Genomic DNA, 18,344 nt, shown 5'->3' with positions numbered 1-18,344 from the left:
ATACAGGACTTTTCTTCTGCCATTTTGCTATTTAGTCTTTTTAAATCTTACACCTTTTTTGTCCCTCAATTCTTCTGTTAATACCTACTTTTATATTTATTTGACTTTTTTGTGCTGTACCATGTTGAGTGTCTTATTTCTATCTGGGTGTATTTTTCTTGTATTTTCCTGTGGTTATCATAGGGTTAAAATTTTACATCTTAAATATATAGCAGTCATATTTGATTTGATATCGTCTTGACTTCAATAGCATACCCCTCTGTTACTCCACCTTTTTTGTACTTGCTACCAATTATATCTGTATATCGTATGTCCAGAACTGTGGATTTATCATTGCTTTCTATGCATTTGCATTTTAGCACCTATAGGAAGTAAGAAGTGGAGTAATATATCAAAAAATATGATACTGTGCAATAGTGCTGGCATTTATAATTACCCAAATGGTCTTTATTTCTTTATGCTGCTTTGAATCACTGCCGGATGTCTTGTCCTTTCAAGCTGAAGAACTCCCTTAAGCATTGCTTTTAGAGCAGGGCTAGTGGTGATGAACGCCCTCAGCTGTTGATTATCTGGGAATTTCTTAATCTCCCCCTCTTTTTTTTTTCTTTCTCTGTCCCTCATTTTTAAAAGTCTCATCAGATGTAAAATTCTTAGTTGGCAGTTGTTTTCTTTCAGCACTTGTATTTCAACCCACTGCCTTCTCACCTCCATGGTTTCTGATGAAAAATTGACATTCAATCTAATTAAGACTCCCTTGAATGAAATACATTGTTTTTCTCTTTTTTTTTTTTTTTTTTTAAAGATTTATTTATTTATTTAATTTCCCCCCCTCCCCTGGTTGTCTGTTCTTGGTGTCTATTTGCTGCGTCTTGTTTCTTTGTCCACTTCTGTTGTCGTCAGCGGCACGGGAAGTGTGGGCGGCGCCATTCCTGGGCAGGCTGCACTTTCTTTTTCACGCTGGGCGGTTTTCCTCACGGGCGCACTCCTTGCGCGTGGGGCTCCCCCACGCGGGGGACACCCTTGCGTGGCACGGCACTCCTTGCGCGCATCAGCACTGCGCATGGCCAGCTCCACACGGGTCAAGGAGGTCCGGGGTTTGAACCGCGGACCTCCCATATGGTAGACGGACGCCCTAACCACTGGGCCAAAGTCCGTTTCCCCACTGTTTTTCTCTTGCAGCTTTCAAAACTCTCTCCTTGTCCTTTGCATTTGACAGTTTGATCAATTTGACTGGGTGTATTTTTTTTTAAGTTTATTCTGTTTGGTGTTCTCTGGGCTTCTTGGATGTGCATATTCACGTCTTTTGCTAAGTTTGGGAAGTTTTCTGACATTTCTTCTTTGAATGCCCCTTTCTCTGGGATTCTGGTAGTGCGCATGTTGGTATGCTTGATGGTATCCCAGAGGTCTCAGGCTAGTTTTGCTTGTTGTTATTCTTTTTCCTTCCTGCTCACCGGTCTGACTCATTTCAGTTGTCGTGTCTTCATAGTCCCTGGTTTTTTCTTCTGCTAGCTCCAGTCTGCTGTTGAAAGCCTTCTGGGAATTTTTCGTTTCAGTTATTGTGGGCTTCAGCTTCAGTAGTTCTGTTTGGTTTCCTTTAAAAATTTTTTTTGTCTTTATTATGATTCTTATATTGTTCATTCATTGTTTTCTTGCTATCCTTTAGTTTTTTCTCTGTCTTTTCCTCCATCTCTTTGAGCATTTTTCATATCATTTTTTGAGTCTTTGTCTGGAATGTTTATAGTCTGGTCTTCTTCATTGGTGCTTTCTGGATTTTTATCCTCTTCTTTGAATGTGCCATCATTTCCTATTTCTTTGTTGGTCTTGTTATCTTTTGTGCATACTGTGCATTTTAATATTTAAAAATGTTAACTCTGGGAATTAGTCCTTGAGATGACAGTTTTCTGAATTTGTAACCCGCTGGTGATATGACTGAGATTTTCTTGAGTGTTATTCCTCTTAATAGGAAGGTCTGGCCAAAGCGAATGCACAGTGTGGGTCCTCCCTGTCTTATCTGGATCTGTGTCTTGTCCTTGGGCTTCCTAGTTGTTTAGCAGTTCCTGTGTTTATAGGAATTTGAATGCCCAGTCTTTCCTAGGAGACAGACCTTCTCCCTTTCCCTGGTACGTCACAGGTGGATTTAAAGCCTGTAAGCCTTTGCTCCAGGCTATCCACCTCAATTGGTTCAAGCTGCTTTTGCCTGGAGGACAAATTCTGGAAAGGAAGGTATAGCCGAGAGGAATTTTCCAAGTCAGTCTTTCCCAGCTGGAACAAGCCAGGGACCCACAAAGGGAGTGCAGACTGCCTCCAAATTGCCCTGGAGAGAGGATGGAGGATAGACCAGGAAGGGCACATGAGCGTCTTCCATAGCTCTCTAAAGCTGTCCAGCAAATGCAGCCCTTCACCTGTCCTCTGCAGCTCTGAGGAAGCATGGCCTCTTTTAAGTCTCTTCTCTGCCTTTCTCTGAGGTGGGTTGAAACAATGGATGCCTTCAGAGCCAGGCCCCCCAGCACTCCAAAGTTCCTCATCAAAAGCTGTGATCAGCAATTGGCCTGTGCCCACCCTGGATCCTGTGAAGTAGATTTTTATGTCCCTTTCTGGTACCAGCAAGCCATACCAGGGACCTGACCTCATGAGAGTGGGGAATGGATGCTGGTAATTGCTGGCTGATAAAGCGCTTACTGGTATTTGCCATTATTTACCAGCTTCTCTGCTCTTCTTTAGTTGCTGTACAGTATTTGCTGGACTCTGGAGTTTTGAGATAATTGATTCAGGCAGTTTCTGCCTGTTTAATAGTTGTTTGGTGGAGGGGCTGATTCCTGAAGCTTCCTCTTCCTCTGTCTTCCCACAATCCCCTCCCACTAGGTTCCCCCCCACCTCCCGTTGTTGTTGAGAGCTGGAACCATTAATTTGTGGCTTTTCCAAATTATTCTTCCTCCCAAACAGAGAATGGAAAGAGAAAAGAAGAAAAAAGCATTGCCTCTTAAAGACTCTACTGCAGGGGTTCTTAACCTTTTTTGTTCCATGGACCCCTTTGTCAGTCAGGTGGAAAATCACAGACCCCTTTCGAAGTCTACACTATACTGTGTTTTATTTAATAAATATATCACACCTGCACCAACACGTTCCCACAAGAATAATGTTTTTTGGTTTTTTTTAAATTTAAAGTCAAGCTCACGGACCCCTTGTTAAGAACCCCTGCTCTACTGCTTTTGCAAGAGGGGTCTTGGAACAATGGCTGCCCTCTGAGTTGATCCCCCAGCGATCTGAAGTAGCTGATCAAAAGCAGTGTTCAGAGATCAGCCACACATCCCCAGATTTTGAAAGGCTAGGCCTTATAGCCCATTCTTGTATCAGCAAGCTGCGCTTGGAGCCCGGGCTGCAGTTTCCTCGCTCACTGTCTGTCGCTCAGTTGGGAGATGGGAAATGGTAGTCTTTAAGGGGGGGTGAAATTGACTGGTATTTACTGCAGTTTACCAGCTTCTTCCTCCAGCTCTTTCCTAGATGCTACACATTGTTCCACTAGACCCCAGAGCTTCCTAATACAGTAAAGTGCATATTGCAGTTAAGCAAGTTACATGAATTTTTTGGTTTTTCAATGCAATAAAGTTCTTTTTATACTATTCTGTCATCTAGTAAGTGTGCAATAGCATTATGTCTTAAAAAATAATGTATATACCTTGAAATGTGACTCAGGGACTTGAAGTGACCACATGCTGTTGGAAAAATGGATCTGAGTAGACTTGCTTTGATGTAGGAGTGCCACAATTCTTTAGTTTGTCAAAGTCGTATGTATATGCAAAGTGCAATAAAGTGAAGGGTAATAAAACGAGGTATGCCTCTAGTTCCTACTGCTTCAGTTGTTTTGGTGGAGGGACTGATTCCTGGATCTTCCTCCTCTATTTTCTCACATCTCTAGTCCTTTCTGATGGATTTTCTTTAGAGGCTTGAGGTTGAATATTTAGAAGGAGAAAAATAGCATGTCACACTAAATTCTTGGAAGAAAAGTTAAATTTTAGGTCTGTTGTATCTAAGAAAATAATGTTCCTGAGAAGTTGTTTGACTCAGTCATTGGCTTCCACTGGAAAACAATTTGTCTCTTATTCAATAACATATAATTCTAAGGCTTATATAAAAACCACATCCTATTTTGTTTGCATGCCTTTTGTCTGTAAAATGAGTTGTACTTACGGGTATGAATACTTGAATACTTATTCTTGAAGATTTGAGTTGTATGGTTTAGAAATTATTTGCAGCCTTCCTTGTGTGTACTTCCACTCCTGGGTAGCACTTCTCACTTTCATATGAGATGAATAGAACTTGGATCAGTTTTTTCTTTATTTATCTTCAGGGTTTAAGTAGAGGATTAAGTTGATACCTGTGCTTCATCTTTCTTTGCCTCTATTGTAGAAAATGAAGAGCCTGGATATTATAAAAAGGTTCTCTAGGGTTTATGGAGGCTCATCTTGTCACAGATACCTGATGATTTGACTTTGACCATTTGAAAGTTAACACTTGTCCATTATGTCTGAAACATTCTGAAACTCAATAAATGTACAACTCTGATTCGTTGACAAAAATCATATAGAGAGCATGAAGGTATCTGGAAGGCCTTTTGGGAAATAGCTTTGATGGTACTGAAATTGTTAAAGGGTTGTCTTAAATACATTTTTAGAGGTTAGATAGTGAGTCTCTGATATTTTGAGTCTTTTGTCTTAGGGTCAGTGTCAGTAAGCTGTATTTTTTTTTTTTTTCCTCTTAAGGTACCAGGGACCAGGGATTGAACCTGGGACCTCATTATATGGGAAGCTGGCACTCGACTACTGAGCTGAGCCACATTTGCTTCCCTGAGTTGGTTTTTTTGTTTGTTTTGTTTGTTTGTTTTTGTTTTTTTAGGAGGCACTGGGAACAGAACCCGGGACCTCTCATGTGGGATGCAGGCGCTCAACTGCTTGAGCCACATCCACTCCTAGTAAGCTGTATTTTTCAGCCTTCAGGCTCTACACACAGATGACCCTCTCACTTGGGATTATGTGGCACGGCGAGAATTAGAGATCGAGTCCCAGCCCGAAGCAGAACAGCCTACCACCAAACGCGCCAAAGCAGTGGAAGTGGGCCGGAAGGAGGAGAGGTGCTGTGCTGTATATGAAGAGGCAGTGAAGGTTCTGCCTACAGGTGAACTTCACCAATTTTTAAAATTTTTATTTTGTATTTATTTCTCTACCCTTTCCCCCACCCCCAGTTGTCTGCTTTCTGTGTCCATTCGCTGTGTGTGCTCTTCTGTGTCCGCTTGTATTCTTGTCAGTGGCACCTGGAATCTGTGTCTTGTTTTGTTGCGTCATCTTGCTGTGTCAGCTCTCTGTGTGTGCGGCACCATTCCTGCGCAGGCTGCACTTTTTTGCGCTGGGCAGCTCTCCTTACAGGGCACACTCCTTGTGCGTGGGGTTCCCCTATGTGGGGGCCACCCCTGTATGGCACAGCACTCCTTGCACGCATCAGCACTGCATGTGGGCCAGCTCCACACGGGTCAGGAGGCCCTGGGTTTGAACCTTGGACCTCCCATGTGGTAGGCGGACACCCTATCTGTTGGGCCAAATCCACTTCCCCCGAAATTCACCAATTTGTGGTGTGGTGTAGAAGTAATTATATTCATGAGTATGAAACTGATGCTCCCATTCCCAATACCAACATCATTATTAGGAATCTCTCTAGTACAGTTTGCAATATGTCTTACTTTCCAAGGTGTTCTTTCTTTCTCTGATAGTGAAAGATGGAACTTTTATGACATTCCTTGATAGTAGTGGTGTGTATGTTCAATCATTTTGGGAAATGATATTTAGGAAATAACAAGACAATTCCTTAATTATTCCTTAGTTATATTTTGATATAGATGTCTTTTATTTTGTAATAGTGGAACTAAAAGCAAAGTGGATATATAGCGTGGATAAGGCTTTAATTTTTGTATTATGTCATTTTTCAGTTGCCTTTCCTCAATACTTGAAATGTTTGATTGACTACAATCAGAATAACTTATTTTCATGAGGCTAACGTAAACTCTTCTTCAGATTTGAGATTATTGATAATCTGATCATTATAATCTTTGACTTTTTCAGAGGCCATGTGGAAGTGTTATATCAACTTTTGCTTGGAAAGATTTACTAAGAAGACAAATAGTGAGCTCCTCAGAGGGAAGGTAAGGACTTATGTTGCCTGAATACAAGGCCCGAGTAGAGAATGACTGTCTTCTGAAGGAAGAATAGAAATACAGCTCTTTCGCGGTCTGGGTTTTCATGCCAGCCATTTTTTCTCCTTATGGGTCACTTCTCATTCAGAATTTCTGTGTCTGGTTTGCATTTATACTGGCAACTAGGTTAAAGGTGCTTTCTTCTTTACCGGGTTGTGCTTGGTACAGCTGCCTAACTCATCTGATCATAAGGCAGTCGTCCATGGGGGGCAACTCAGCAATTCCTTCTGAATTCTCAGAAATATGTGAGACTACTTTTATTTATTGACAGGCCAGAGGCCCCCACTGTGGGTCTTTGTAATGAACTGTGATGCTTTTCTAATTCCAGAGGCTGGAAAGAACCATGGATGCATTCAGGAAGGCACATGAACTCAAACTTCTGTCAGAATTTCAGTACAAGCAGTGGGTAAGAACATGGAGAACACGTTCACTATCAGTTAAATACAGTTTGTTCCAGTTGTTCTGTTCTGGTGTCATGTGTATTAAATGTACGTTGTTATACAACTTAGTCAGTTTGGAAGTTTGGTGTGGTTGATGTAGAGTGTATTTACATTTGACTCTCAGTATTTGGTGCTTGCAAGAAGTGAAATGTGTGCTACTAAAGGGAAGAATATAATATAGTGGAAAACATTCAGAAAAAATTTTTTTTCATCTTTGACTGAGTGTCCAATTCCTAAACATATAGGACAGGCCCAGATAACCATTGGTACAGTAAAGACAAATTAGAGTTTCTTTGTTTCAGAAGCTGACATCCCATAGTAAGAAACGTATTAGGGGAGGAGGTGTAGCTCAGTGGTTGATCGCCTGCTTCCTATGTACGAGGTCCCATGTTCAATTTCCCAGTTCCTTCTGAAAAAAAAAAAAGAAAGACATGTTAAACCTTCATTATTCTGTGGCATGGGTAAGGACTGTTAGAATAATACTGTAATACTGTGGGAATTCACAGTTCTGGACCAGGTTTTGTCAGTTAATAGCTAGATGACATGGGCAAACCACTTCTCTGAGTTTACTTGATTTTCATATAGTGATAATGATCCTTTGACCACTAACAAATTTGTTGAGAGGATTACATGAGATAATGAATGTGTTAATGTAAATATTTAAATAGCTTTATGGTAGAAAAAGCACAAAAATCTTGATATTTGTTGAGTGCCTTCTATTTTTGTAATCCTTACATCTTTTGATCCATTTCATTACATAATTTTTACATATTTGCAATGTTTTGCTATTTTGTGTTGTATTCTATTTTTATATTCTCATACTGTCAAAGTCAAATGTAGATACATACTTAGTGCATATGCTTTATTGTAACCTGTTGTATTATTATATTGACGGAGGCCACATTTCTCCCATTATTTCATCTGTCTGGGAAGATCCTAGGCCTGGATGAATACAAAGGACCTCACTTGAGCTGCTGAATGCTGGCAAGACCTTGTACATTCAACTTGGTTTTGCGTGCTGCCTGGCAGTCCTTCTATCTTTCCAATATCATCTTTCTTTTGCCATTCACCACTGGGTATTTCAGACACCCTGTACTCCCCAAATCTCTGATGCTTTCCTTCCTAAATCTACCATATCACTCGTTGATTTTGTTCTTAATTGAAGACCCACAACATGCTACCTCTAACCTTAAAATGCTGAGCTGATTCTGTACCCATTCTTTCTCCAGATTATTCTCCACAGAATGGTCTTTTAAAAAATAAATTATCTGATTATGTTGTGGCTTGTGATTGTCCTTTAGATAAAGCCATACTCCTTGACTTGGTCCCTATCTGTCCATCCAGTTTCATCTTTTCTTAATCGGTTGTCTATATCCAACCCTCCAGCCATTCTGAACTTGGGTTTTCTTTCATTGCCGTTGCTCTCATTTTCAGTCTCTTGCACTTGCTGGTTGGGAGAGCTTCTTTTTTTCTTGTGGTACCTGCTTTCACCTGGCTAATGCCTGCTTCTTAGATCTTAGCTTAAATGGTGCTTCCTTTCTGGGAGTTCTTTTTCAGCCCTTGCATAGACTCTGTTGGGTCCTCCTGCTTTGTACTCTCCAGTAGCATATAATTCTGTATCTGTCATGACACTTACCAAACTTGGTCTCTGGATTGGAGGCTACATAGGTGGAGCCTATAATTTGCTTATTATATAATCTAGTATCTACTGTATATGGTGTGTAATAAAAATGTTTGTTGAATGAATGGATTATATACTCTCATTTACATGCTTTTCCACAGTTTTGTAAAATTGGATTGATTTTTAGCTCCCCCCACCACCTCTCCCACACTCCCAGTTAGAATAGTGTGGATAGAGGTGATTTTGAACAGATAAGATTTCCTTCCATTCATTTATTTCTTGGCACATTTGTTCAAGTAAATTTCCCAAGTTAGGATATGAGCACTCTTGTTATACAGTTCCAAATTACATTTCAGAAAAATTGGTGCCAGTGTATAATGTCTCCAGCTCCATTTGGATGAATATACCTGTTTCCTTACCATCTCTCAAATACTGGTTTTATCTTTACTGGTTTTTATAGTTTAATAGATGTGGGTTCTAGCATAGTGTTTTATTACTAACTTAACTTTCAGCCTAAATTATTTAGGCTTTCTGATTTTCACATCATCCTTGTATTTAAAAAAATTTTTTTTTTAATTTTTAGGAGGTCCTGGTACATGAGAAGCAGGGGCTCAACCACTGAGCTACATCTGCTCCCCAATGAGAGTTGTTTTTTTCATTTGTCTATTGGTTTTTTTTCCCCCTCCCCTCTCCCCTGCCCTGCTGTATTTTGCTGTCTGTCCATTCGCTGTGTGATCTTCTGTACCTATTTCTCTTTTTGTCTTCTCATTTTTCTCCTCTAGGATTCACTGGAATTCAATCCTAGGGACCTCCGATGTGGGGTCTGTTTCTGTTTTCTGTTTTCTGTTGTGCTTCACCTTGACCCTCCCCTACATCTCTCTTTAGTTGCATCATCATCTTGCTGCATGACTCATTTGCGCAGGTACTGGCTCGCCGTGCAGACCCTTGGCTCGCAATGCAGGCACTTGCTTGCCATGCAGACACACTTTTTTTTTTATCAGGAGGCCCCAGGGTTCCAACCTGGGTCCTCCCCTATGGTAGGCGGAAGGCCAATCACTTGAGCCACATCTGATTCCCTGTCTATTTGTTTTTAGGAGGTACTGGAGATCGAACCCAGAACTTCATACATGGGAAGCAAGTGCTCAACCACTTGAGCTACATCAGCTTCCTCATCCTTGTATTTTGATAGTTCTTGGAGATAGAACAGGGAAAGGAGGAAAAAGAATTCCAGATTACTCACTTTGGGTCTAATAGCCACAGTAAAAAGTTTAGTGGAAAGGCAGTTGAAATTATTGCTAAAATGAGATTTTTTTCCCCCGTTTATGTAGATAATTGAGATTTCTAATGACCTTTTGTCTTATCTAGATTGAGTTGTTGCTGCGCCATGACTTCTTTAAGGAGGCTCTGGAGGTGGCAGTAGCTGGAACTGAATTGTTTAGAGACTCTGTGACAATGTGGCAGATGAAGCTGCAGGTACTAATTGAATCAAAGAGCACTGAAATAGCCGTGCTTTTTGAAGAAGCCTTTTTTCACCTGAAACCCCAGGTATGTGAGTTGGGCTTTTCCTATTTCATTCTATTTAGGGAAACTGTTAAGACTTGAGCCAAAGCTCGTTTGGAATATATTTGTTTCATGAGAGCTCAAGCTAATGTTGTGTTTGTTATGAACTGGTAAAGGTTGAAGGACTAAGAGTAGAAGAATTTACTTCCATTTAATAGTCTGTTTCTAATCTTTTATTTGAAAATTGATTATTTCTATAAAATTTCCTATTTTTAGATATTTTATTTTATCTTCTTTAACAATTTTTTTAATTAGAGAAGTTGCTGGTTTACAGAAAAATGGTAAAAAATACAACATTCCCATATACCTTCCCTATTATTAATACTGCATCATTAGTGTGGTACTTGCGTTGCAATCAAAAGAATATTATAATAATGTACTACTATGCTCTATTATAATATTGTATATGTAATAGTATTATTGCGCTATATTGTACTGTTACTAATAGAACATTATTCTTGCTTGCCTTCAAAGCTAAACATGGCCCGATGTTTTAAAAACACATATTTCTAAACCTTAAAGTTACAGCTTTGCAATTAATCTTTTATACTGGTAGGGGAAAAGTATACTGGAAGGTAAAGTAGGAAAAATGTTAACTATTTTACTGCTCTTTTGTTTGTGCCTCTGGTACATGAGTGAAGATCACATAGAGACTTCAGCCTAGATTAGTTAGTACTTTTATTGTGGGTCCTAGATAACAGAGACATTATAGCTGTGGGTCTGTTAGCTGTGAGTTGTTTATTGCTTAATTAAGAGATAATTAATGATAATAACTATAGGCAACATCTCCCTACAGAAGGGAACTAGAATTAACAGGAAAGTATTGTTATGAGGGACTTGGTAGAGGTAGAAAGGCTGTCTGTGCTCTGACTGAGGACACACTGAGAATGAATCCATAATTTACACATCGATTATCTTAGGAAGAATCTGTCTGTGTCCTATAGTGATTAGTTTTCAGAGCATAGTGCTAAGCTGTCATTTTCTAACACTTTTATTTTGAGCAGGTTTGTCTGCCGTTGTGGATCTCTTGGGCAGAGTGGAGTGAAGGTGCTCAAAGCCAAGAAGACACGGAAGCAATCTTTAAGGTATAGGCCCCAATAGGTCTTATGGTGTTTGAGAATTGAGTAAATAGGTTTATTAACTGACAGGTTTAGGGATATTTCTTCAGCAGGTACTCCGAAAGTATTAGTAATTGTGTGGTTTCAGGTGGTTCTGTGAAAACTTGTTTTGATATCTATACATTTCCTTATGTTGCTTATTTCTTTTCTCTTTTAAATTGTAGAAAGCTATCCTGGCTGTCATGGGTGTCGATTCAGTAGCTCTAAAGGATAAATACCTAGACTGGGCTTATCGAAGTGGTGGCTACAAAAAGGCCAGAGCAGTGTTTAGAAGGTACTTACAAATTTTATGGCTGTTACTAGTCTCCCCACCCTTAACCCAACCCCTCATTCTCAGACAGTACAAATAGTATCTGAGAAACTAATCCAGGTGTGTGTGTGTGTGTTTTTTTCCCCCAGAAAGTTTTGTTTTTCTTTTTTTGAACAATAAAAACAATTCATACCCATTGTGGGGGGAAAAAAAGATCACTGTAATCATTCGTTATAGTTCTTTCATCAAAAGAAAAAACTTCTGTTATTTTAAAATCTACTTTTTATATAGTTGAGATTATATTACAATCATACTTTTTTTACTTCAAGATTTATTTATTTACCCTGCCCCCCACACCTTGTTTGCAGTTGCTTTCTGCTCTCTGTGTCTAATTGCTGTCTCCTCTCTCTGTCCATTTGCTGTGTGCTCTCTGTGTCTGCTTGTCTTCTCTTTAGGAGGCACTGGGAACCGAACCTGGGACCTCCCATGTGGGAGAGAGGCACTCAATTGCTTGAGCCACTTTAGCTCTCTGGTTTATTGTGTCTCTGATTGTCTTTCTTCTTTGTGTCTCTTTTGTTGCATCATCTTGTTGTGTCAGCTTGCTATGCCTGCCTGCTGCACCAACTTGCCTTCTTTAGGAGGCACCAGGGACCGAACCTGGGACCTCTCATATGGTAGGCAGAAGCCCAATTGCTTGAGCAACATCTGCTTCCCGAATCACACTTTTTTATACCAATTTTTTTAATGAACATTGAACTGGACATTCCCCCATTAGTAAACATTTCATAAACATCATTTATTAAAAATAGTGTGTGGCGTACCACACGGATGCTCCATAAAGTATGTAGCCACAGTAATACTACTGTGGTGAACATTCTGCACAACTATTATTTTTCCACATTGGGAATCATTTCCTTAGAATATATTCTTAGAAAGGAAATTATTGGTTGTCTTCTGAAAGACCTTGAAATGTAGTAGAGAGAACCCTAAACTCTGAAAATGAGAAAGAAGAGAACAGAAAGAAAACTGGTCAGAGAAAGAGTTTAGTAGTTGTTAAGTGTAAGTCATTACAGATTGAAGGCATTGAGAGTGTCTGGCGGTCAAGTCAAGTCCCTGAGTTGAATTATGTTGTGGGTACTGGTCTAAGTATTTTATATTTACGAGATGTAAGAGGTTTTCTGCCATTGTGGAAGATAACATTTCCTTCCTCTGTTTTAGTTTACAGGAAAGCCGACCATTTTCAGTTGATTTTTTCAGGAAAATGATCCAGTTTGAAAAGGAGCAAGTAAGTATTCTGTGCATTTCTTGTTTGTGAAAATGAGTTAGTCTACTGATGATATCTGGTAGCATTTTGCTATTTTAAAAGCTGTCATTATAAGGGAAGCAGATGTGGCTCAGGCAATTGGACTCCGTCTAAAATATGGAAGGTCCAGGATTCCATTCCTGGGGCCTCCTGGTGAAGGCAAGCTGGCCTGTGTGGTGAGCTGGCCCACGCAGAGTGCTAGCCCGTGTGCCAAGCTGGCCTGAGCAGAGAACTGGCACAGCAGGATGATATAACAGAAAGAGACCCAGAGGGGAGACAATAAGAGACACAGCAGACCAGGGAGCTGAGGTGGCACAAGAGATTGAGCACCTCTCTTTCACTCTAGGAGGCCCCAGAATTGGTTCCCGGTGCTGCCTAAAAAAGATAAAAGTCCAAATGTATCTGTAATCTCATCTTATTAACACAGCCAACCATATTTATTTTTATTTTTGTTTTCTTCAATTGTTTATATATGGTCATAATTTTGCATTGTTGTATTTCTGGCTTCTAGCTTATGTGCCACATTGGGGGGGTAGGGGAGTGTTTCTCTTTTTTTTTTTTTAAAGAAGGTACTGGGTATTGAACCCAGGACTTTGTATGTGTGAAGCAGGTGTTGAACCACTGAACTATACCCACTCACATCTTTTTTTATTAAACATTATTTTGTAAGTATGTTACGTGTTTTTTTTTTAATGATTGTAATATTTTTAAATTGCCATTTTCTTAACTATTCCATTAACTATAAGTTGTTAGGTTTTTTGAACTTAAAACAGACTGCTACAAGCATTTTCTTTACATAGTTTTCTTTTTCCTTTGAATTATTTTCAGTTCTTGTCCTTTGATCCCTTTAAAAAAATTTTTTTTTTATGTCCTACAGTAAAAGAGATAGCATAGCATAATGGGTAATAGCCAGGCTTTGGAGTCATAACGTCGTAGTTTGTATGCCTTGCACAAGTCACTTGATTTTAATCCTTAGTGCCCTAAAGAGGAGGTGCTAATATATTGTCTCAGGAATGTGAGAGTTATAAGACCAAATGACATATGGATGCAGAGAATTTTGCATAGTGCAATGCACATTATAAGCCCTCAATAAAATGTGATTCTGTTGTTCATGTGTAAAATACCAGATTAAATGTCTTATAAAATATTATAGTCCTAGTGAAGAGACATTTGAATGAAGAAATAGTTATTTGTACGAGAGGATTTTAAAAATAAAGATGTTCATCTACTTTGAAAATGAAACAAATGGAGATGTACTTAAACAGAAGTAGAGCTAAAAGGAGCTGCTCTTCTTGGTGCTTAATTTAGCAGCATTTTAATTTACTCTCCATAGTTGCTCTAAGAGGTATTATTCGTGTTTTACATGTGAGGAAACTTTCAAGGCCAGAGGGTTTAACAAACTTGCTGAAGACCATATAACAAGTATTTATTTATACTTTACTTTTATAAAAAAAGTTTTAAGGTAGAAATAACTAGTATTTGTCAGAGCCCAGATACTCAAAAGGAAAAAAATCCTTGGCTATAGAGAGTAGAATCTTCCCCATTTATTTCTTTATTTCAATCCTACTTATTCCTCAAAGCTCCCAAACTTTCAGTTGTCTGAGAAGCTGCCCATGTTCCCCTACTGTGAACTAAAGATATTTTTCTCCATGCCTCCGAAGCAAAGTGTTTTTACCACTGCTTAGCATTTACTTTGCCTTGGTGAGTAGTAATAGCAGTTGTTTTTGCATTTGACTTTTCTTAGGATAAGTTGAGAGCCAGGTTTTGTTCCTCTCAACCTACTTCCCCCACCCCTTGTTCAATTAACTAACAAGTGGTAGCTACCTAATGTTGTTGAAATGAATTTGAGACATTATAATTAAACTTTTGAGGCAAGATTGTTTGATTATTTTATTTTTTAGGAATCCTGCAAGATGGTGAACTTAAGAGAGTATTATGAGAGGGCTTTGAGAGAGTTTGGATCTGTAGATTCTGGTAAGTAAACTTGAGGTATACACACATGGGTCTCTTTGCATGTGCTGTCTGTGACCTGTCAGTGTCATTAGAACAATGTTCATTAACCTTTTTTGGGGTCACAGCCCTCTTTGAGAATAAACATATATATCCTTCCCATACTTCCTCTCTCACTTTGCGCATAAATACTTGCACACATAATTTTGCTTATAATTTTGCGTTCACAAACCTGAGGTTCTGTGGGTCTTCTCTTAAGAACTCTTGATTAGAGAAAGATTTGCTTGGTTTGGTTCTCTAAAAAAAAGTGTAATATTTATAGGGGAAAGGTTAATAAAGTAGGTCAGAACCAAAGTGGGAATTACAGCAAAGAGGTAAGTGTAGGATGCAGACTGGCATTAGTTGTCATTGGCCATCACCTTATTACCTTCATTTATAGGACTTGGGAAACAGACCTCTAGGTATAGATATTTCATATAAAGACTGGGGCTTTGTTTACAAACTCAAAAACAGTAACATGTATAGTTATTAAACTTAAAATACTTTTGAAAATATTTAAAAAATACTTTACTCCCTTTCCATTAGAGGTGGAGTGGGCATCACCATCCCAGAATCCTCAGGATTGGGACTAGAGTAGACTTACTGGTATTCTACTATAGACTTATTGGGCTTCTAGCAATGGAAGAAATTATATCACTGATGTGGAGACAGTGGCCACTGGAGGTGCTATAAAGGTAGGGAGAGGGAAAAAGAGGTATAATATGGGAGCATTTTCAGGACTTGGAGTTGTCCTGAATATTGCAATGACAGGTATAGACCATTATATATCCTGCCATAACCTACAGAGTTGAATGGAAGAGTGTAAACTACAATGTAAACTATAATCCATATTTTGTGACAATGCTCCAAAATGTGTTCCTCAAATGCAGTGAATGTACCACGCTAATGGAAGAAGTTGTTAATGTGGGGAAGGGTGGGAGGTGTGGGGAGTAGGGCATAAGGGAATCCCTTATATTTTTTTGTGTAACATTTTGTGTAATCTAAGTATCTTTTAAAAAAATAAAAAATATATTAAAAAAAAAAAGAAAACTTAAACTCCTACGTGGTTTTAGCAGAACTTTTCTGGTGAAATGAATGAAAGCTGCATTTTTGCTATCTTGAGCAAGTTTTTTTTTTAAAATTTTACTGAAGTATATCATTCATACATCAACATATATAAACAAGTGTATAGTAAAAATTGTAAATTTACAAAACAAACATGCATATCCTCATACAGGCTTGTATATATTTCCCTACCGCCACCACCTTGAATTATATGAAATATTTGTTAACCATGAGTGAATTTTATTGGGATGCTGGCAAGGTTACAGTGAACTCACTGAGGTCAATTTCACCTTGAATAAGACTCAGCAAAATCATCTAAGATATTTAGTATTTTTGGCTTCACAAAGTAACAGACTTTCATGATTAAGTAAAGTTTTTGTCCTTTTCAAAGGTTTGTTTTGATATACCTTAGAATGCAAGTGAGAGGAGTATTGTTTCAGATAGGATCTTGGGGAATAACAGCAAGAGGTTAAGTTTCTTAGAAATCTTGGGTTGAATTGATAGGAAATAACTAAATTTACCTCTTAAAACCTTGTCAGATATTTAATTGTATGTTTGTTTACAGTGATTTTTTTTTTTTGGTGCCTTTTAAAGATCTTTGGATGGATTACATCAAAGAAGAATTGAACCACCCCCTTGGTAGACCTGAGAACTGTGGACAGATCTATTGGCGAGCCATGAAGATGTTGCAGGGAGAGTTAGCAGAAGTGTTTGTAGCTAAACATGCTATGCACCAGGCTGGCCATTTGTGAAGAGGAAGAACACAGCCACCTTTGTGAAAGAGTATTGTAAGCCCTTTGGGCAGATTTATTTTATGAGTCAATCTGTACTTGTTTAGAGGTGGCTGACAAGATGGTGGTCTGATTTTGAGACATGCTTTAATTTTGTGTTAGTATGTTAATCTTTAATTTTAGAAAAGAGAACTGCTGATTAGGGGCAAAGGTACCTTAATGTTTTCCAAAATATATGGAAATCCTACAATTGAGTTTCATTTCCCATGTCAAGCATGAATATCTCTAATCTAGACCTAGGGGCCAGTAAAATGAAGGAGAAAGTACAGTTCTGTTTATTTATGCTCTCCTTATTATAAAAAAGTATGTGGTATGTACTTGTAGAAAATATGGAGGAAATAGAACAGTACTATGGAGGAGAAAATTAATGCATACTATAATGCCATCATATGAGGTTAAACTCAGTAATTTGATCTTCTTTATCAGAATTGTACTTATATGTTTTAGTATAATTTAGTGTAATCTAAATAAATTAGATTATTTACTAATTTATTACTTCAAGAAATATTTGAGGGGAGTGGATGTGGCTCAAGCAATTGAGTGCTTGCTTCCCACATGGGAAGTCCTGGGTTTAGTTTTTGGCACCTCCTAAAAAAAACAAAGCGAACAATAAGCAAAACAAACAAAAAATTAACTTGGGATCTGATGAGGCTCAGTGGTTGAGCACCAGCTTCCCATATACAAGGTCCCAGGTTCAATCCCCGGCCCCCAGTATCTCAAAAAAAAATTTTTTTGAGTGCTCATCATGTGCAGGAAAGGAAGTGGCTTTTTGGGATGGAGGTAGGGATTGGAGGAACAGAGCTTGATGTCCTAAGAGAGCTGGTAAAAGCAGCAGAAGAGGAAGTGCTGGATATTGGGGAAAAGGTATCCTTTAAGAGTTTAAGGCAATATAAAAGTGTCCTCTCTCTCTCTCTCTCTGGAACTAATCAGCAAAGAAGTGTTTGCATTGGAGGCCCCAGCAACAGAGGAAAGGAAAGTGGGTAGGGAGTAGAAGAGAATAGCAGAGAAGGGCTTCAGAGTGGGGAGCATGGCTTGGAACAGAGAGGAGCATTGTGAGAGCAGGGGAGGCAATTACTAGAATTTTTTACCTTTTAACTTAAATCTGATGTTACTGGGTGAAGCATTCAGTGTACTTTTATACCGATGTTTCACTTACTATTACGTTATTTTCCCATGTTACCGAAAACTCTTAACATTTAATAGATTCATAGCATTCCATTGTATAAATGAGTTATTACTAATTTTACTAATCCTCTCTGGTTGGACCTTGTCATTTGTAATTTTTTTCTTTTTATATATGCTGTTGATGAAGATTCTTGTAAATCTTTGTTTATATGCCTGGTTATTTCCTTAGGAGATTAATATCCAATTCCAGTGGAATTACTAGATTAAAGGATGTAACAATTGTAAAGAACTTTGCTTTGTATTACCAATTTGTTCCTTCACTCAAGCAGTGTATGAGAGTGCCAACATCTTTACCTGTACTGGGTATTATTTTTTTTAAATTTTTTACCACTTTTAATAGGAGAAAAGTGATATGTCATTGTTTTAATGTACATTTCTTTGATATTAGTGAAGTTTACATTCCTTTTCCCTCCATGTTTTGGTCTTTTTTTGCTCTTTCACCATTTTTTTGAACTGTTCTTTTTTCTTACTAATTTCTAGTTCTTCATATATTTAGAATATTAATCTTTTGTTCATCTTTCATTTATTGCAAAAAATTTACCTCCAGCTCTTTTTGTGGTGTTTTTTTTTTTGATGTCCAGTGGCTTTTATATTATTTCTGTTGTTTTTAAAATGCTTTGAAAGCCCCACGTCTTGCAGAGGACAACTCAGTTTTTACCCCAAGCAGTTTTCCAGCACCATTTATGGCCAATCATGTTTCTCTCGGCTTTGTGATGCTACACAAATACATTTATTATGTATTAAATTCCTATGAATATTAGTCTGATTTGGGGCATTTTTA

General features: G+C 38.4%; 1 protein-coding gene across 2 annotated transcripts in view; it reads left to right on the top strand.

Moving 5' to 3' along the window:
- Positions 1 to 18,323, top strand: part of UTP6 (UTP6 small subunit processome component) — a 56,806-nt gene extending 38,483 nt beyond the window's left edge. For both annotated transcript variants that reach the window (XM_058283842.1, XM_004454876.3), the window contains exons 12-20: positions 4,988 to 5,172; positions 6,111 to 6,190; positions 6,570 to 6,647; positions 9,668 to 9,847; positions 10,867 to 10,947; positions 11,145 to 11,254; positions 12,449 to 12,515; positions 14,435 to 14,507; positions 16,182 to 18,323. In XM_058283842.1, coding sequence (XP_058139825.1) covers positions 4,988 to 5,172; positions 6,111 to 6,190; positions 6,570 to 6,647; positions 9,668 to 9,847; positions 10,867 to 10,947; positions 11,145 to 11,254; positions 12,449 to 12,515; positions 14,435 to 14,507; positions 16,182 to 16,339 — 1,012 coding nt within the window. In that variant the 3' untranslated portion in view covers positions 16,340 to 18,323. The remainder of the gene's footprint in view (positions 1 to 4,987; positions 5,173 to 6,110; positions 6,191 to 6,569; positions 6,648 to 9,667; positions 9,848 to 10,866; positions 10,948 to 11,144; positions 11,255 to 12,448; positions 12,516 to 14,434; positions 14,508 to 16,181) is intronic.
- Positions 18,324 to 18,344: the final 21 nt, after the last annotated feature.

The sequence above is a fragment of the Dasypus novemcinctus genome, chromosome 21 (assembly GCF_030445035.2).
Source record: "Dasypus novemcinctus isolate mDasNov1 chromosome 21, mDasNov1.1.hap2, whole genome shotgun sequence".
NCBI lineage: Eukaryota > Metazoa > Chordata > Mammalia > Cingulata > Dasypodidae > Dasypus > Dasypus novemcinctus.
The sequence above is the reverse complement of the archived record's forward strand: the minus strand, read 5'-3'. Positions and strand labels throughout refer to the sequence as shown.